At 30.5% G+C, this 20,887-nt stretch overlaps 1 protein-coding gene across 1 annotated transcript; it reads left to right on the top strand.

Annotated features, from left to right (window-relative positions):
- Positions 1-3,397: 3,397 nt before the first annotated feature.
- LOC109009792 (GATA transcription factor 1) lies at positions 3,398-5,567 on the top strand. The gene is made up of 2 exons (XM_018990407.2): positions 3,398-3,770; positions 4,479-5,567. The coding sequence occupies exons 1-2, from the start codon at positions 3,588-3,590 to the stop codon at positions 5,088-5,090; spliced, it is 795 nt and encodes a 264-aa protein (XP_018845952.2). The 5' UTR covers positions 3,398-3,587; the 3' UTR covers positions 5,091-5,567.
- The last annotated feature ends 15,320 nt before the right edge of the window (positions 5,568-20,887 follow it).

Genomic DNA, 20,887 nt, shown 5'->3' with positions numbered 1-20,887 from the left:
TCTTTGTTGTTTGAAAATCTTGTACATTTTGTGTAAGATTTTTTTAAATAAAACTTCTACAATTACAAGTTATTTTAACAAATTTTAAAGTTTAAGGTTGATTTTATTCTAGGCAAGATTCTCTCCATCTTTTATGTTAATCAATTTTTTTTTTATTATAATTTATATTTTGAGATTTGTTTTTGTTATGGGGGCTACTCAAGGTGGGGAGCCTTGATTGCCTACCCATTGAGCTACCCTGATTAGTTTAAGGTGCTGTTTAGATTAATATTTTGAATACTGTATCGAAAGTTGTACCGGTCAAGGTACTAGAACGAAATATTTCGATACCGGTATCGTTTCGAGATAGTCGATATATAAATAAATTATATATAAATACACATATATAAATTATAAATAACCTAGTCTAAATTAAGGGTCAAAAAATAAGCTTGTAGTTTGAAAAAATGAAGAAAAAAAATTTTAAAAAGGAGGGCCGAAATATCGGCCGGTACCGGCCGAAATATAAGCCGGTATAGGCCGAAATTGAGGCTGGTACGACCGGTACCGGCTGATTCGAAACGTATGGAGTACATGTACCGGCCCAGCGACCGGTATGGAAAATTTCGGCCGTACTGGCCGGTACGGTATAAAATTTAAAACAATAGTTTAGATAGTGAGTTGAGATGAGATGAGTTTAGATTAAAATTAAAAGTTCAATAAAATTTTATTATTATTATGTTGAGATTTGAAAATGTTGAATTATTTATTATATTTTACGTGAGAATTTAATAAAATTATAATGATTAGATGAGATGAGTTGAGTTAAAATCACTTTTATATCCAAACCAAACCCCTTCAATTTTATTGCAAACAACCGCGTTGGAGCCAAAAATAGTAATGATTTGTGAGAACTTAATACAACATTGTATAGAAGTTTATCGCATAAATTAAGAGACAATTGAAAATGATATACGCACAACATTCTTCAAAACCCTTTTTGCAACTCATATATATATATATATATATATATATATATAAACAATAACTGACTTTATTATTCATTCAATAACCTCAAAATCATTACAAAGGTTTTCGCTCATCTCATAGTTCTCTACTTGTGCAGGAACTTCCTCAATCCAAATTCTATCCTCATGAAAAGAAGGGGATAACTTTGCTAGCTTATGTGCCACATTATTGGATTATCTGTATGTAAAACAGACCCTCCAGTTCAGCCTATCAGTTAGCATACCTCTAACATGTTTTGTCACACTTCCATAGTTGGTATCAATATCATCAATACTATTACCATTCCTCACAATTGTTTGATAATCCCCTTCAAATATAACTTGTGACAGACCCAAATCAACACAGAACTCCAAAGCTCTCCCTAGGGCCAAAGCTTTTGCAATAACTGGTTCTACCATACAATTTAGGCTCGAGCATAACATTACCATACTCTCACTCTCATTGTTTTTTACTGTAATCCCCATACCAACCTTATTTGTCTGCTTATCCACTGCTACATCCCAATTTGCCATATAATTAAGACCAGTTGGTTTTCTGCAATAACTTGCAGTTATGTTAGCTGTTACTTGATGCATTTTTGCCCTCTGTTGGTCTTGTACTTCAGCAAATTCCTAATGAACTAGCTTTGCCTCTAGCATTAAGCCTCTTGGATGACCAAACTTGCCTTCAAATAGCAATGAATTCCTTCTCAACCAAATTAATCTCATAACATATGCCATTAAAGCTATATCCTCTAGACATAACTGCTCATTTAGCCTCTTCTATAAGTCCATGAAACCAACTTTAGAACACACCCATTTCTGCACTGGATTGCCAATTTCAGACCAAACGTCTGATGAAGCAGGATAACTCCATACAATATGTATAGAAAACTCATCCTTCCTTCCATATACTGGGCACAAGCTATCCATTGCAGCTTCTTCGTAAACAAATTCAACTTAGTAGGCAGTATTTCTTATCCCAGCTTCCATTGGAACATCTTGACTTTCCCTTCCACATTCAGACTCCAGATTTGTTCCAGCCTTCTGACATGTCAATAGAATCAGATGTCTCCCTTCGTACCATTCTCCTCCTCGACTACTCTAATGGTAAGCACTCTTAACAGAGAACTTCTCATCCCTAGTATGTACCTATATTAGTTGGTCTTCAATTCTCAATCTGCTCAGAGGAATACTCATGATTATCTCAACCTCAGCATTACTAAGATTGCATTTGGATGTTAAACTGAGTTGAGTTGAGTTGAGATGATAAAATATTGTTAGAATATTATTTCGATATTTAAAAAAATTAAATTATTTATTATATTTTGTGTTGAGATTTAAAAAAGTTATAATGATTAGTTGAGATGAATTTAGATTCCAAACAAAGCTTGTATCAGCAATTAATTGGGTTTTCCATTCACCTATACCTTGTTCAATAAGCTCACCAACAGTACCTTCTTCATCCAGATTTTTTAATGGAGATTGCTCCTGATATGAAGTTAGGACAAATAGCCAGCTATCTTTCCAAATCTTTATCTTATCATATCCCCTTACCATATTTAAATTTAAATGATACACGTATGCTTAATATATGTTAGCTTGTCATTGTACACGTTACTGTAACTTATTCTTAATTATTTTTTATTTTTTATTTTTTGAAATAACTTATTCTTAATTATTAAGTATGAATGAAGTATTCCTTTTATAAAAAAAATAATAATAATCTTTTCAAAATAGTCTTTTTTATAATTGCGAGAGACGAGATTCATGCATTTAAGAATAATAGTATTAGATATAATTATGAATTTTGTAATTCTCGTATATTTTATTTAAAAAAATTAATTTTTTAAAAAGAAATAAATATAATTAATTTTTAAATAATAACAATATAATTTGGATTCGGTGGTAGCATGTGAGATGCACGTTGTTTTGAGAACGTGGGCATGGCGTTATTATCTCTGGGGGGATGGTATCTATCTATATATGATCTATCTATCCATCCCACCTAACGCTACTCAATTGGCAACGTGGGTGGGCCCCACCCAACACATGCAAAATAGAGCATGCACACTCAGGGTCCCACCACTCGACCTTCAGCTTCAGATTTTTCAGATTTGGAAGCACAGCCACTTTTGAAGTTTAGGTCCAGAAATCTGCCTCTCATAAATCAATTACCGAAATTCAATCTGCTCCGCTCATTCTTCCTTACTGGGGAATGGAGTAATGGACCCCACGTCCCAGTCATCGCACGGCTACCGTTACCTTCCTGGGTGGAACCTTTCGACTCTCCTGAGTGTTCATGATGGAGGTCCTTGGCAAAACAGGTGGGGTCATCGCAGGAAAGTATTTTCCCTAGTGTACGTTACGGGTGAATTAATGAAAAATTAAAGCTGAAAAGAAAATAACCAAAAAATCAACGTCCCCTCGTTTCCACCCGAAAACCCTCCGCAAACAAATATAGCCAAAAGAAAGAACGGGAAAAGCTCTCTCTCTCTCTCTCTCTCCCTCTCTGTCTGGGTGAAAACATAAGGAAAGTTCTTTTCGTGGGTTGGGTTGGGTTGGGTTGGGTTGGGTTCTCTCTCTGTCTCTCTGTTCGTAATGGAAGCTCCTGACACGGCGACTTGCTTTGTCGACGACCTGCTGGACTTCGCGTCGGATATAGGCGAGGAAGACGACGACGAAGACAAACCTAGAAAGGCTCTTCCTCCACTTAACCGTCGCGGGCATGGACCCTTGTCGTTCGACCTTTTGCACTCGGACGATCCTGGCCTTCCATCCTCTGTAAGTTGTTCTAGCGGTCCTTTTTTCTTTCGTCTATCAAAGCATGGCGAGTTTGCCGCCGACTCCGGGGGTTTGGTAGGATCTCCGGGGGGTGGTATTCGATGTCTTGGTTAGGGTTAAGGTCGGGCCCCACTCGACTCGGGGGAGTTTGACCGATTGTTTTCGGTTTCATTTCCGAGTCGACCATGAGTCGGTCGAGTCAGAGCTGATGGCTTAATGAAGATGTGGTACTATTCTATGCGTGAGGACAATCTAACCCCTGTAAACCCTAGTGCAAAATACTAGATATTATGTAGTTGTCGGCATAGACAAAGGGTGTTATTGTCAATTCGATGTTCCAATCTGGGGGTCTTAATTATCGTGAGCTGTTCCTCACGAGGTCATAGTTGCACCAATGAATGGGAAGAGAGATATTCTCATATCTGCCCATCACTTTGACGTGCTGTCTTAACAGAAAGCCATCGAAAATACAATATTACCCTTCTGTTGGAGCATCTCTGTCTACCCCGGGTCACTGTAAGAAATCAATCCGGCTTTTTATGCCCTTTGCTGTCCACGCTAAAATTATTACAAAACAAAACCGGTGCTTTCTTTTCTCAAATCGACTCGGTCGAGTGACTTTCAACCGGTTGAGTTAAGCTATATACTTTTTCTGTTTTTGCTTCCCAAAGCGAATCTAAGCTAAGCTAAGCTATCTGGCACGTACAGGAGGAGCTTGCTGAGGAGGACCTGGAATGGATATCGAACAAAGACGCGTTCCCAGCGGTGGAAACATTCGCAGGGATACTCTCGGAGCACCCGGGGAGTATATCCAAGCACCACAGCCCGGTCTCGTTGCTCGAAAGCAGCACCACAAGCAGCCTCACCAACAGCACCACCAATAGTAGTACACTCGTGAGGTGCTGTGGCAGCCTCAAGTTCCCCGTGCGAGCTCGCAGCAAGTGCCGCCAAAAGCGTCGCCGTTACATGCCGTGCCAGCTGCAGCTATGGTGGAGCCGACAACAAGCGACTACCAAGAATGTCAAACCGGTAGCGTCTACGGCGACGATCGGGAGGAAATGTCAGCATTGTGGGTCTGAAAAGACCCCGCAATGGCGGGCAGGTCCTTTCGGGCCCAAAACCCTGTGTAATGCTTGTGGGGTGCGATACAAGTCCGGTAGGCTCGTGCCCGAGTACCGCCCGGCGAGTAGCCCCTCGTTCTCCGCCGAGTTGCATTCCAATTCTCACAGGAAGATACTGGAGATGAGGAGACAGAAACATACGGGAATGGGAATGGGGATGGGGATGGGGATGGTGGTGACGTCTGTGGATAAAGGGTAGAGTAGAATATCTAAAAAAATTTACATTTTAGCGTAGTTAGGAGTTAGGGGTTTGTTGTATCGGCTGGTTAGGGTGGTTAGTGAAAGTTCATTTGTTTTAATCAAACGTCTGGTAGGGGAATTTTTGACTTAAGTGTGTTGGGTTATGCCATAGACTAGAAACAGAGGATAGCGTTCTTTGGTTTCGCCCAATTTAATTCTTTTGTTTTATTGCTGTTTGGATTGGAGAATCGAGATATGGGAGATTAAGGTGAAAGAAAAAAAAAAAAAAAAATTGTGGAATGCTGCATTGTGGGGCTTTGGTGATTTGCTTGGTTGAGACTTTGAGAGAAGTGGTAGTTTTGCTCTTGGTTTGAGCCGACTTCTGAATCCCTTTTTGCTAAAGACGATGTACTATAAGTTTGGCTGTTCTACTTATTGCTGCAATCCACAAACTGATTTTTGTTTTCTCTCATAATCATGGCTTGCATTTTCCGTTCATGTGTTGCCAAAACATTGTTGAATTTCAAGTTCTAGGCAGCAGCATGTACGTGTATCCATGGAGTTGTTCCAGCGAATAAACAAGGCGTCTATGCGTGTCTATAAGAATTTGTTTTGAACCTAAGGTGAGTTCTCTAATCTTTTGCCCGTGTTGAATGGATTGGGACAGTCGATGGTTTTTAATTTTGGTCACTCGAAGTAACACGTAAAGAGGCAAACGCTGTTCTGATTTGCAGAAATTTGATTGCCCGCCAGGCAAGTCTGCTTGATCTGTAACTCCTGCTTCGGTGGTACAAGATTCAGAGTTGCAATCTTTTAAACTAACCCCATTTCTTTACCAGTATCCTATCCATCAATGGGACATCGGCTCCAAATGATGGGCAAATAGCAAGTGAATTTCGTTGGGTGATTCGAGGTGGTGGTGGTAACTTTTCACCGGATCCCAGGAAGAATAAGAGGCAAAGGAATGGAAAATCGTCAAAATGCTGGAGATGGTCAAATGGTAGGGCGGTTTGTTGATCCTCCTTGTAATAATTGGAAGAGAGAAATTTCTTCTTACTTATCAAAAAAATAATAATTGGAAGAGATATAGACAGTACGTGGACCAATGCAACTTTGAAACATCAAACCGGACAGTGTGACACACCGCTCTACCGATAAGAAAAAAACTATTATGTCGTCTTACCGCTCCATTTGACAGCTAATGAATTTTGTTTTTGTTTTTGTTTTTTTTTTATTTAATAATTAATGAAATCATTTTTAGTATATTGAAGTATTTTTTATATTTTTTAAAATATTTAAAAATGATAAAAAAAATGTGAATAAAAAAAAAATATTACCTTTACACAGCGGTCACTTGCAGCGGTACAGAAGTGCAGCTCGACCGATAATCACTCTCACAATCCTGGCTCAAAAGTCAAAACATGGCTCAGGGGAGGCTGAATAAAGGAGAGACAGCATTACAAGTAGTCGAATTGTCAAACTTAAAAAGAAACCCTTCGCCAACCCACTCGGTTCAAACAAATCCTCTTATCTGAAAATAATCTTATTATCAGATTGGAAGATTTATTTTCTTAAATTATTTAAAGTGCATTTATAAAAATTTCTTATCGAGAGTCCTTATACTCTCGAAATTAATCCGGATGTTGTTTTTAAACACTCGGTACCAATAAAAAACTATCTAAGATAAAAGTATTAGTATCGAACTGATCATTATATTCTTCAAATTTTAATTAATATATATCTTTTTCACCTTTAGCTAATCATTCAAAACTTGAAGTTTACATTGAATTAGTTATCACGCTCTCTATAATAATAAAATATTATAATTTTTTATTATTTATATTTTTTTAATTAATTTTTATTTTATTTTCATAATCTTTAATAACCTCTAACAAATTATATTCATTTTTATTTTCACAATCTAACAATCTATAATATAATAATCTCATATGTATATAGATAATAAAATCTCATATCTATAATTAGGGCTGCAACCCGTTAAACATTTGGGCCCGACCCGACCCGCATATTCAACCTGTGTTATCTCCTCTTCCTTCAAGTCATACTCTCGCAATATTGTTGGCTCTCAATTTCACTTTTCACTTCACGGATTGTAAACCCAAGGTCTCTGCTCCCACTACTGCTAGCCCGTCACCAACTCGCCGTCGGTTGCCTCTAGATCTCTACCCCGTCGTTATGGTTCTCAATGTAAAGTGAAGTAAAAATGTAAAATAAGATGACTAAGGAAATATAAATGGATGTATTGTGAAATGAATGTAATCAGGAAAATGAATTAAAGAGAAAATGGTGCATTGCGTGAGAAAAGTGAAAAACTTGTGAAGTGTTTGATAAAATGGGAAGATGAACTCAGAAAACTCAAATAGCCATGGTCTTGGTTCTCTCACAGTCGCACTTCCAACTCACTGAGCTCAACAACTTGGTCTCCATCGACGAAGTCCTCCACCTCACCGCTAGTCCCGTCCTCCATAACTAATCTTCCTCCCTCAACTTCACCCATGCATTCCACAATTGCTGCAAAACCAAGACCTTAAGACTCTATACCTTCGACGGTAGCAAACAAGACTTTGTAAGCGGGTTAAAACCGATTTTGGGAGGGGGCTAGGGTTTCAACTGTAGATTTTGTAAGCGGTTTGTACGGGTCGAACCTGATCAAGTGTTAGACCCGTATTGTTCGGGTCGGGTCGGGTCGTTTTTTGCACATGCCTATCTATAATATAATAATCTCAAAAAAAATTTTAGACTTGTTATAGTTTTTTTTTATATTTGAAAAGAAGAATGAATTTACTGTAACTTATAGTTTGAATAAAAATAATTTAACTAATTTAATGTGGAGTAAATATAGATAATATTTATTAAATTTAAAAATAAAAAAATATTTAATCAATTCAATATCAATGCTCTAATGGGCATGATGGTACACTATGTTATCAAAAAGGTCTACAGACCAATAATATGATCTTCCCCTAAAAAAAAAAATTAAAAAAAAAAAAAAAGAGGATAATTGAGAGAGGATCGTTCAAGATAAAAATATAGGGGGAGACAAATGGGCCACTCAACCTATATATATCTCTCTATTTTCTTTTTTTCTTTTTGTAATCTTTATTTGGTTCCATTCACGAGGTAGATAAAGTCACGCAGCATAGGCTTCCCATGGAAGAGAAAATCAACTGTGTCTGCTTTTTTGGCCACCATTAATTGTCTGTTTCTTAGTACAGAGAATAATTAGATCATTAGATCTAGCTGTTTAAATGAGTGGTGAAGGCGTAAAGTAAAGTAAAAGGGTACAAGGGCAGCTTTTACTTTCATGTTCATTTTCTTTTGGAAATTAGGGGGTAAGCGGCTTGACTCATGTTGTCTACTTTCCAATTCCCTGAGTCGGATATAAAGCTGGGTTCCTTTCTGGACAGGTTGGTCTAATGCCATCTCAGCATTACATGTAATATTCCATTTTCCTTCGTGTATGTGTGTTGGAACAAGGGACAGCTTTGAGAAAAAAGCTTCCCCCAGCCTGCCCTCCTGATGCCCATGTTCTCTGTCATTCAATGCAACTGATTGGCTTGCATTACCGCCTTTATTCACGAAGAAGAAAAGTGTTATAATTATACCAATAAATTTATAAATTAATATAAATATATAGATATATTAAGTTTATTTTACAATTTAACGTATAAAATCAAGTCACGTCAATTTATGAATTTATTTTTATAATTAAATCATTTCTTATTCGTGAATAACAGTAACAATGAACTCTTTCTTAAAAGATATAGCCATTTATGTAAAAATTTGTTGGTTATGAAAGTTTTAAATGGTTGAGATAGGGTTTTACAAATGTGAAATGAAAGAATGACCCTCCCATTGGAGGGAATTAGAGCCGACTCTCTGTCTCTCCCTCTCTTCGCAAAAAATAGATAAATGAACTGATCGGTTCATTGAATCTTGGGTTGGAACAAGCGAAGCTCAAATCCACAGCTTCCATCTTGATAGGGCGGTGCTCTAACCAATTGGAACACAATTCTTGAAAAATTAAGTACACAACCTTCCAATTATTTGTTTCTCATTAGATTTAATTCACCAATAAGATCATAAGAAACGATGAATATGGTCATCACTAAACTACTATTTCAACTTTTTTTTTTTTTTTTTTGTAATTTTAAATTTAGGTTTGGAGATTTGGTTACTCAAAAATTCCCAATAATAATGCAAAATGCCTTGTAAGTTGTACCACACTACCAATCCTAAAAGATGATAGCATATGCATTTTCTTTTATAAAACCTGTGGTTCATTTGGGCTCATCCTTAAACTGTAGCTGGCCAGGATCATTTCAGTGCTGTCCGTCCTCTCTGCAAATAAAGACTTTTGCATTATTGCATGCGAGTGGAGGATAATATGAACCCCTAAATTCACATATTTGTGGTTCAACTTCATTCATTTCACTTACGTTAGTGCCATTTTGTACAATTCCACTCAGGCTTCTCTTTCTTTGTGCGCAAAACCTTTTTTGCAGGAAAAAAAAAAAAGGGCTCTATTATTTGTCGGCTTTCCTATAGTCAACCAATAAAACCTTCTAGATAATATATTTTGTCAACGACTGTTTAGATTCAAATAATGCCGATGGGTTTCTGCCTAATTTTGATGGCTTGGGCTCTCCATAATTTTCTTTTCCAAAAATGCCTTAGCTTGCAAATGTAGGAATGTTCTGTATTAGGTTCTGAAATCAAGGAGCTTTTCTCGGTTTTTTCAAGTTCTCCCAAGACTTAGAAATTTAGAATCAAGGTTTTTAATTTCATTTTAGCCGAAGTATGCCGTACCGGTACGGCAGGGTAACCAGTATAGAGAAGGGTCAAGTTTTGTATTGGTCAGAATTTCGACTGTATCGGCCTGTACCGACCTATATTTCAGATTTCAGCCTTTACTTATTTTTTATTTTTTCATTTCTTCTTCATTTTAGACATTCAATTCAAACTAGACTATTTATAATTTATATAATTCAAAACATTGCTTAGAATTGAAGATCTAACATGGGTCTTCAAAAGTTAGGAACATTAGGTATCGTTTGGATGTTGAGTTAAGTTCTTTATGAATAGTAGTAAGTTAACATTAGAACCCACATAAGATGCATTTAGATGTGTTTGAATGTTAAAATGAATTTAGATGTATTTATGGAATATTGAGGAATAATCTCATATTGCCTATGGAGAAGATCTTAGGTATGTTTATAAGTAATTGACAATCCTATTTTATAGGACCGATTTTATGAGATGAGTTAAACTCATGAATTTTTTCATGAAAAGTTGAAAAATGTTGTAGGGATTATGCATGTAAAGAGACGTTGAGTTGAAAATAATTGTGAGTTCTACGTGTAAAGATGCTTTGAGTTAAAATGAGTTTAGTGATTTGAGAATTAAGTATTTAAACATTATATTCAATTTAAAATTAGATTGAATTGAATTGATCTTTAATTGATCTTCTTGATCTGAATTAGTTAATTGTTCAAGATGATATTTATTTTCATGCATCTTTATCATAGGGTTCTTGAAAGCTAGGAGCTGAAAATTGATGTTTTTTTTCTTGTTTAATCATCATCACTAATTGACCTATGGAAAAGCTATGGATTGACATCAAAATCTGAGAGACTTGGTGGAGTTGGCAAAATGGCAACCATGGCGTTGACTACCAACTGGGCTCCTACATGTAGCCTTGATGACTTTATATTTGGTTGATGGATGAATAATTTTTTTTTTTTTTTATTCAGATTTACGTTTTTGTGAATGTTTTTACATGTTCTTATTTTTTTCGATTTACTTATAGACCAGTAAAATACAATGATCAAGGTCTTGCGGACAGATGTTGGGCATGGTTACCATAATCTTAATCTTAGGGTCAATTTGGAGGCTTAGAATATTTTGATATATTTAAGAATAGTAATGACATTATTTGAGTTAAAATATTTTATTAGATTTTGATAAATAACAAAAAAAGTTGAATAAAAATATTATAAAGTTAAAAAAATATTTAAATATTATTTTTATTTAGAAATTTTAAAAAATAATATTATTTTTTATATTTTATTTAAAAATTTGGACAAATTATAATAATAAAGTAATGATCAGATAAAAGAATTGAATATTTAAAATTAAAAATATTTTATATTTAAATTATTTTTTAGAGGAAAATATCTAAAAGTATTTTAGAACAGTTTTCTTGCCAAACGAGCCGCAAACAACGTTCCTAATTTCCTAATTACTTGTTTCAAAGCCACGTACCTACTCTTTTCATGGCCATCCCTAATTAGAAGTGTGAGATCAGAAGGGATAGGGCTGTCCATCTTCCATGGCATCTTGATATGGGTAAGGAAAGCACTAAGCAAGTTGCAGAATTGCAGTGCAGAGTCTGATGTTACCTTCCATTGCTTGAATATCTGCACTGGGATTAGTTCTTGCTTAGGTTTTTTTTCTTAAGCTGCGGTTTTGATTGGAATTCATTTCAATTTATTTCATCTTATTATTATAATTTTTTAAAATTTTTACATAAAATATAATAAATAATTTAAATTTTTCAAAATTTTAAAATAATAATATTATTAAAAATTAATATTTTAATAATATTTTATTCAACTCATTTAAAATCATATCAACTCATCTTTAAATCTAAATAGAACAGTCTTGTTTGAACAGTAAATTGTAATAAAAAATAAATAAATAATTATTTTTAATAATATTATTATTTTGATATTTAAAAAATTAAATTATTTATTATGTTTTTTATAAAAATTTAAAAAAAATTATAATAATAAGAAAAAAGATAAAATACTATCCAAACGGATTAATGGATGAGTGCCAAAAGTTTTTTTTCTTTTATTTTTATTTTTTAATTATTATTATTTTTATTTTTATTTTAAACAAATAATATATTTCATTAAAAAATATGATATGAAAAGAGGGAACGAAGTTTTCTAACAAACACTCTAGAATGATAATATAAAATGATGAATATAAAAGTAAAAAAACTAATTTTTGTAACAAATTTTTTTATTTTTACCTATGTCCTACAGAAAGGATACCGTCTTAAAAGATAAAAATAATATGTTCATAAAAAATTATGAACAATAAAATTACTATTAGAAGTGGTGGAACTTCCGCTGAAATTTACTCCTTTATTAATATGCAAACTTTTATTTTTAAATGTATTGGAAATTTTATTTACCCAAATAAATAAAGTGTTTTGAAATTGAGATATTGTAAAGGACAACGCTTGAGATTCCATTGGGAGCTCCCGTTTTTATTTTTTTAGTGGTTAAAAAAGTTTTTTTTTTTTTACATATTATTTTAACACTTTTAAATATTTTAAAAAAATTATAATATTATTAAATAACATTTTTTTAATTATTAAATAAAAAATCTAAATAAAATAAGTTGGAGCGGGAGATCCTATCATTTTACTTTTGTAAAATCCAATAGGATCGAGGAAAATTACAACAAGTTATTCCTAAACGTGCAAATTTTTTTAAAATATTTTAATAAAATCATAAATTTATTAAAAAATAATTATTTAATCATTGAGTACAAAAAAAAAAATACAATCGGTTTTGTGGTGACTTTTTCCTATAGGAAAATCATTTCTCAAACCCAATAATATAGAAAAAAAAAAAAAAGATAAGGCTATGAACAATTTTCAAGGAAATATTTATTTGTGGGTAGTCAGAATGCTTTGTCTCTCTTCCATTCAGCATAATGCGATTGTGATTATGTGCATGTATGATTGATGGGGAAACGGAAAAATCTATGTGAAAATTATGGGTAAATCAGGAATTTTATAAGTTAATTTAAAATGCAGTTAAATTGAGCAAACAGGCCTTATGAACGTCTATATAAATTATGAGTTATGATTCATATAATCATTTTTACATATATTTTACACATTCTATTGATATAATTAACCAAATCCATTATTTTATATTAAAAAAAGTGACACGACCAATCACATAACTAGAGTGCGTAAAAGTGACTGTTCATATAATTCTTGATAAATTATTACCATGTCTCCATCTTAATTTTTTTATTTGGAAACTAGTATGAAAAACATATATTTCATATTATTATAGTGAGTCACCCATGTAGATACTAGACTTATCGGCTTTATTGGCCTGTATTTCAGTTTATACCGGCCTATATTTCGACTATTTCGGCTTGTAGCGGCCGATATTTTGGCTTTTATTTTTTTTTCATTTTTTCAAACTACAAACATATTTTTTGACTTTCAATTCAAATTAGAGTATGTAAAAATTACGTAAAAGTGATTGCATATATAATTCTTGATAAATTATTACCATGTCTCCATCTTAAGTTTTTTATTTGGAAACTAGTATGAAAAACATATATTTCATATTATTATAGTGAGTCACCCACGTAGACTTATCGGCTTTATCGGCCTGTATTTCAGTCTATACCGGCCTATATTTCGACTATTTCAGCTTGTACCGACCGATATTTTGGCCTTTAATTTTTTTTTTCATTTTTTCAAACTACAAACATATTTTTTGACTTTCAATTCAAATTAGACTATTTATAATTTATATATATGTATTTATATATAATTTATTTATATATAGACTATTATTTTCGAATATAATTTTTATATATAATTTATTCATATCTCGAAACGGTATACGAACCAGTATCAGTATTGAAATATTTCGTTCCAGTGCCTTGACTGATACGACATCCAGTACGGTATTCAAAACATTGGTGCAGAGTCTAATGTTACATTTCTTTGCTTGAATATCTACACTGGGATTAGTTCTTGCTTACGTTTTTTTCTTAAGCTTCGGTTCTGATTGGAACTCACTTCAATTTATTTTATCTTATGATTATAATTTTTTAAATTTTTACATAAGATATAATAAAAAATTTAAAATTTTAAAATTTCAAAACAATAATACTATTAAAAACTAATATTATAACAATATTTTATTTAATTCATTTAAAATCAACTCAACTCATATTTAAATTTAAATAGAACAGTCTCATTTGAACAGTAAATTGAAATAAAAAAGAAATTAAATTATTTTTAATAACACTATTATTTTGATATTTAAAAAATTAAATTATTTATTATATTTTATATAAAAATTAAACAAAATTATAATAATAAGATAAAAGATAAAATACTATCCAAACAGACTCAATGGATGAGTGCCCTAAAGTTTACTACTTTACTAAGAGCATTGGCAATGGTCTAGCCATTGTCAAGTCTAAAGTTTGGCTAGAATCTTAACTTTTGGCTATAATATCAATTTTTGACTAGGTGAGTCCACATTGGACTAGTCATTATAAAGTTAAAATAATAATATAATATAATATTTTTTATTTTTTTATTTGCAAATATAATTTATATATTTCTTAGATCTTCATGTTTTGTAGAAATAATGTGTCTATTCTATCAATCAGTATAAATAATGTGCATGCCATGCATGTTTTACCATTCAAAGAGAGAGAGAAGTGATGAAATAATTAAATATTGCTTTCCATTGTGAATAGTAACTAGTCATATTTGGAGAGGACTTAAGATTTACTATTCATCCAGTCTTGAGCTTTAGACCATTGACTAGTCCAATGTGAAGACTTTTTTTCACATCTAGCTAAAGTTTGGACTTACATTGATATTTAGCTAGTCCATTGCCAATGCTCTAACACGTGAAAGGCTCGGGGGCCACAAGAAAGGGCCCACTTAGGAGTTGGCAGTCTAGTTTGGCAATCATAGCTGGGGGCCTAAAGTTTCCTTTTTCTAATTTTTTTTTAATTTTAAATAAATAATATATTTCATTAAAAAATATGATACAAAAAAAGAGAATGAGATTCCCTAATAAATACTTTATAATAATAATAATAATATAAAATAGTGAATTAAAAAAAAAACTGATTTTTGTAACTAATTTATTGATCTTCACTTCTATTTTATAAAAAGAACGTCGTCTTGAAAAATAAAAATAATCTATTTATAAAAAATTACGAATAATAGAGCCACCCCTAAAAGTGGTGGAAGCTCGACCGAAAGTTTACTCCTTTATTGATATGCCGATTTTTTTTTTTTAAATGTATTGAAAAATTTATTTACCCAAATAAATAAAGTGTTTTGAAATTGGGATTTTGTAAAGGACAACGCTTGGGGATCCCGAGCTCCCGCTTTGTTCTTTTATTTTTAGTGGTCAAAAAAATACTGTTTAATAATATTATAATTTTTTTTAAAAAAAAAAAATTTAAAGTGTTAAAATAATATGTGAAAAAAATTGATTTTTTTTTTCTTTTTTTTCATATTCTTTAACACTTTTAAATAATTTTTTTAAAAAAATTTCGCAATATTATTAAATAATATTTTCTTAATTACTAAGTAAAAAAAAACTAAAAAAAAAATTTAGAGCGGGAGATCCCTATCATTTTACTTTTGTAAAATCCAATAGGATCGAGGAAAATTACAACAAGTTATTCCTAAACGTGCAAATTTTTTTAAAATATTTTAATAAAATCATAAATTTATTAAAAAGTAATTATTTAATCATTGAGTAAAAAAAAATTACAATCGGTTTTGTGGTGACTTTTTCCTATAGGAATATCATTTCTCAAACCCAATAATATAGAAAAAAAAAACATGAAAGATAAGGCTATGAGCAATTTTCAAGGAAATATTTATTTGTGGGTAGTCAGACTGCCTTCTCTCTCTTCCATTCAGCTCCATTTAATATAAAAGAAGTGATATTTATAATCATAAGTGTACAAATACTATATAATCATTTTGAAAAAAATGAATAAATAAAATATTTACATGAAAATAAATTAAATTTTTAATAATAGACCTCCACCATTTTTCAAAATGAATGTACAGTATTTACGTATTCTACGACTATATGTAATATTACTCTTAATCTAATGTGATTGTGATTATGTGCAAGTATGATTGATGGGGAAACGAAAAAATCTATGTGAAAATTATGGGTAAATCAGGAATTTAAGTTAATTTCAAATGCAGTTAAATTGAGCAAACATGCCATATGAACCTCTATATAAATTATGAGTTATGCTTATATAATTACTTTTACATATTTCTTACACACTCTATTGATATAATTGATCAAAACCGTTATTTTATATTAAAAAAAATGACATAGTTAATCACATTAGTTGAGTGTATAAAAATTACGTAAAAGTAACTCTTCATATAATTCTTGGTAAATTATTACCATATCTTCATCTTAAGTTTTTTATCTGGAAACTAGTATGAAAAACATATATTTCATATTATTAAAGTGTGAGATCAGAAGGGATAGGGCTGTCCATCTTCCATGGCATCTTGATATGGGTAAGGAAAGCACTAAGCAAGTTGCAGAATTGCAGTGCAGAGTCTGATGTTACCTTCCATTGCTTGAATATCTGCACTGGGATTAGTTCTTGCTTAGGTTTTTTTTCTTAAGCTGAGGTTTTGATTGGAATTCATTTCATCTTATTATTATAATTTTTTAAAATTTTTACATAAAACATAATAAATAATTTAAATTTTTTAAAATTTTAAAATAATAATATTATTAAAAATTAATATTTTAATAATATTTTATTCAACTCATTTAAAATCATATTAACTCATCTTTAAATTTAAATAGAACAGTCTTGTTTGAACAGTAAATTGTAATAAAAAATAAATAAATAATTATTTTTAATAATATTATTATTTTAATATTTAAAAAATTAAATTATTTATTATGTTTTTTATAAAAATTTTAAAAAAATTATAATAAAAAGAAAAAAGATAAAATACTATTCAAACGGACTTAATGGATGAGTGCCTAAAGTTTACTACTTTACTAACACGTGAAAGGCTCAGCGGCAACAAGAAAGGGCCCCACTTTGGAGTTGGCAGTCTAGTTTGGCAATCATGGCTGTGGCCCAAAGTTTTATTTTTTTCTTTTATTTTTTTTAATTATTATTATTTTTTATTTTAAGTAAATAATATATTTCATTAAAAAATATGATATGAAAAGAGGGAACGAAGTTTTCAAACAAACATTCTAGAATGATAATATAAAATGAAGAATATAAAAGTAAAAAAACTAATTTTTGTAACAAATTTCTTGATTTTCACTTATGTTCTTTAGAAAGGATGTCGTCTTAAAAGATAAAAATAATATGTTCACAAAAAATTGTGAATAATAAAATCACTATTAAAAATGGTGGAACTTTTGCTGAAATTTATTCCTTTATTAATATGCAAATTTTTATTTTTAAATGTATTGGAAAATTTATTTACCCAAATAAATAAAGTGTTTTGAAATTGAGATATTGTAAAGGACAACGCTTGAGATTCCATTGGGAGCTGCCGTTTTTCTTTTTTTAGTGGTTAAAAAAGTTTTTTTTTTTTACATATTATTTTAACATTTTTAAATATTTTAAAAAAATTATAATATTATTAAATAACATTTTTTAATTATTAAATAAAAAAATAAATTGGAGCGGGAGATCCCTATCATTTTACTTTTGTAAAGTCCAATAGGATCGATGAAAATTACAAGAAGTTATTCCTAAACGTGCAAATTTTTTTAAAATATTTTAATAAAATCATAAATTTATTAAAAAATAATTAGTTAATCATTGAGTAAAAAAAAAATGCAATCGGTTTTGTGGTGACTTTTTCCTATAGGGTTCGTTTGTTTTTAGAGATAATATGAGATTAAAATTAAAAAGTTGAATAAAGTATTGTTAAAATATATTTTTTAATATTATTTTTGTTTTGGGATTTGAAAAAGTTGAATTGTTTATTTTATTTTATATTATAAGTTGAAAAAGTTGTAATGATCAGATGAAATAAGATGAGATGTTTTCTGAAAACAAACGAGGCCTTAGAAGCCAAAAAAAAACTCTAAATAAAATCATGTACTTGATTAATCACAACATGTCAATGTAGGTGTTTTCTTAATAATTTTATTATTCAGTGATAGTAAATATTCTCAACATAATTAATTTGAATAGGTTGAGAATATTGATAAGAACTTTATTATTATTATTATTATTAAGAATTAACCCTAGACAAAATATGATAAAAACACTCACAGCTTGCCACGTGTTAAACATGTAAGATCACTTCCATGGGATTTTACTTTATTTTTACATGCGATAAAACTTACTTTTTAGACAATGTTATTTATTTATTTTTTGAAGGTGGACAATGTTATTTATTAAATTGTAAGAACATTGACGAAATATCACATTTTTATAGAGTCTTAGAACTAGCCGAACCGGCCGATTGGAGGAGAGAAAATCAGTAGCCTCAATCTCCGTGTGAATCGGTGCGGTTCGTTGATCTACCGTCCACATCTTTGTCAAGGAGGAGGAGAGCAACTGACTATACCGTCAATAGGAAAAAGCGAACCTGCATAGGAAAAAATTAAAGAGACTAAGAAAAAGTGTGAAGAAGAGGAATAAGGAGATTATTAATCTTAGGTTTCATCTTCTTCTTCTTTTTTTGTTTTGTTTTAGTTTTTTTCTTTTTAATAATAAAACTCATTAGTAAAACGACACAATTTTACTTAAGTGATTGAAACAACGTTGTTTTATATACGTATAATATATAAAATATATATATAATTGGCCGGTTTCAAACTTTGGTAGCCAGTTTGCGACGATGACAACTAGTCTCATTGGTTTCTCTACAGCCCTAATTGACAACCTAGCTAATTACAATGTTATGAGACATACATTAAGTTTTTCATCTCTTATTCGTGAATTTCTTATGTATATGATTATTTTGTTTTCTATGAATTATGCATGTCTTTTGTCTATTCAGCACTAATTTTTCTAAAGACTCGGTATTTATATAGTATAAAGTGAAGTAATCAATAAAATTAACATACCGTCTTATTCTTAAAAGAGAATCTTAAGTATATCATACAAAATAATACAATATGGAAAACTTGATAAATTTTAAAATAAAAAGTAACGTTACTTTACAACTAAAAATTAAGGTTGCGTTTGGATGTTGAAGTGAGTTGAATTGAGTTGAGTTGAGATAATAAAATATTGTTAGAATATTATTTATTATTATTATTATTATTTTGAGATTTGAAAAAGTTGAATTATTTATTAAATTTTATATTGAGATTTAAAAAAGTTGTAATGATAAGTTGAGATGAGTTGAAATGATTTTTGGTTCCAAACGAAACCTAAAAGATAAAAACATAAACAAATTGTTAACACAAAACCTTTTTTGGGATATAAAATGATAGGAATTTGGACGCCCTCTCAACACATACTGACCATTGGATGGATGGATTCTGGTTATGTGGCTAAAAAAAAAAAAAAGAGAATGTACAGTGAAGAAGCAACAGTCGGTACAAGGAGCTGAAAATGTGCCCCAGTCCCAACAGTTCTCCTCAATTTCCACAATTTCAAGTGGGCCCCACACTAGTTCTCGCCTTTCAACATTGCATCATTTGTCGACAGACTGACTGATTAGACCACTAACTTGGACCGTCGATAGGGACATAAAGCCAAGTGTTTGGACGCGTCCAAATTCTCGAGACCGATAATGATTAATGTTATATATAGCTATAAAATGTACGTTTTAAAAAAAAATTTAATTTATTATAAAAAAATTAATTTTTATTCATATAAATCTTATAATTATTTATTTTTTAAAAATAATTATATAGTGCTTAGTATTTAAGATGATAACCATCATTTTTATTATTATTATTTTATTATTTTACAGTGAATTTGAAATTTTTATTTTCTTAAATTGTTTTTTTAAAGTATTTTTTAATATATTTAATTATTAATTTTTTTTTATAAAATATAAAACTTTATTAACAGTCATTTTCTTAATTATTAAGTAAATAGGATAGTAATAAAAAATTAAAAAAAATAAAGAGAATAATAAATAGATGGTAGGAAATAGTAAATCTATTATTATCCTAAACTAAATAGTTATCCTCTCTTAGAGCATCCTTATTGGTTCGGCCAAATTCATTTTTAAAATTTAGCCAATATTACACTTTTTTGTATTTGTCTATTCCATTTAAATTTTAAATTTAACCTCTACATTAGATCATTCACTCTCTATATAATAATAAAATATTATTTATTTAATTTTTTTTATCACATTTTGTATCTCTACTAATTAAATGTTAATAATAATTATATTCTAATTAAATTAATATTAAAAAAATCATATTTTCAAAAGTCATTTAATGCTAATAAAAAAAATATTTGATTAAACTCATTTAAAATTCTATCTAAATTTTTTAATTACAAACCAAATAGTATTTTTGCTTGGAGTGAGAAACTAATATTTAATATTTGTTTGGAGTGAAAAATTAGTATTTTAATGTTTGGTGAATCAACTGTAGTTCTCCATATTTGACCAATCACTATAGCAAAAGTCTAAATTATTTTAGATTTGCCCCAGTCAATGTGGAGTGATTTTGACATCAATTATACAAATTTTAGCTAATCTCTTCATTTGGCCAAGCCAATGAGGATGCTCTTAGAGAACAATAATATACCATTTGGATAGTGAGTTGAAAAAAAACTCTACTCATCAACCCCACAAACCACACACCATACATAATTTTTAATTTTTTTTTCTCTTTTTAAATGTGTAGTGTATTGATGATGAGTAGAAGAACTCAATTAGTTCAGGAAAAATAAAATAAAAAAAAAACTAACTTAAAAAAAAAATGTTGTTTGTGGATGATGAGTAGCAAAACTCGTGAGTTGAGATGAGATGAAAGTTAAAAATTAAATAAAATATTA

This window comes from Juglans regia, chromosome 7, assembly GCF_001411555.2.
Source record: "Juglans regia cultivar Chandler chromosome 7, Walnut 2.0, whole genome shotgun sequence".
Classification (NCBI taxonomy): domain Eukaryota; kingdom Viridiplantae; phylum Streptophyta; class Magnoliopsida; order Fagales; family Juglandaceae; genus Juglans; species Juglans regia.
This window is presented reverse-complemented; position numbering and strand designations above follow the sequence as displayed.

Coding starts and splice junctions, on each gene's coding strand:
- LOC109009792 (XM_018990407.2), top strand. CDS start 3,588: ATGGAAGCTCCTGACACGGCGACTTGCTTTGTCGACGACCTGCTGGAC. Junction 3,771..4,478: donor ATCCTGGCCTTCCATCCTCT/GTAAGTTGTTCT, acceptor TGGCACGTACAG/GAGGAGCTTGCTGAGGAGGA.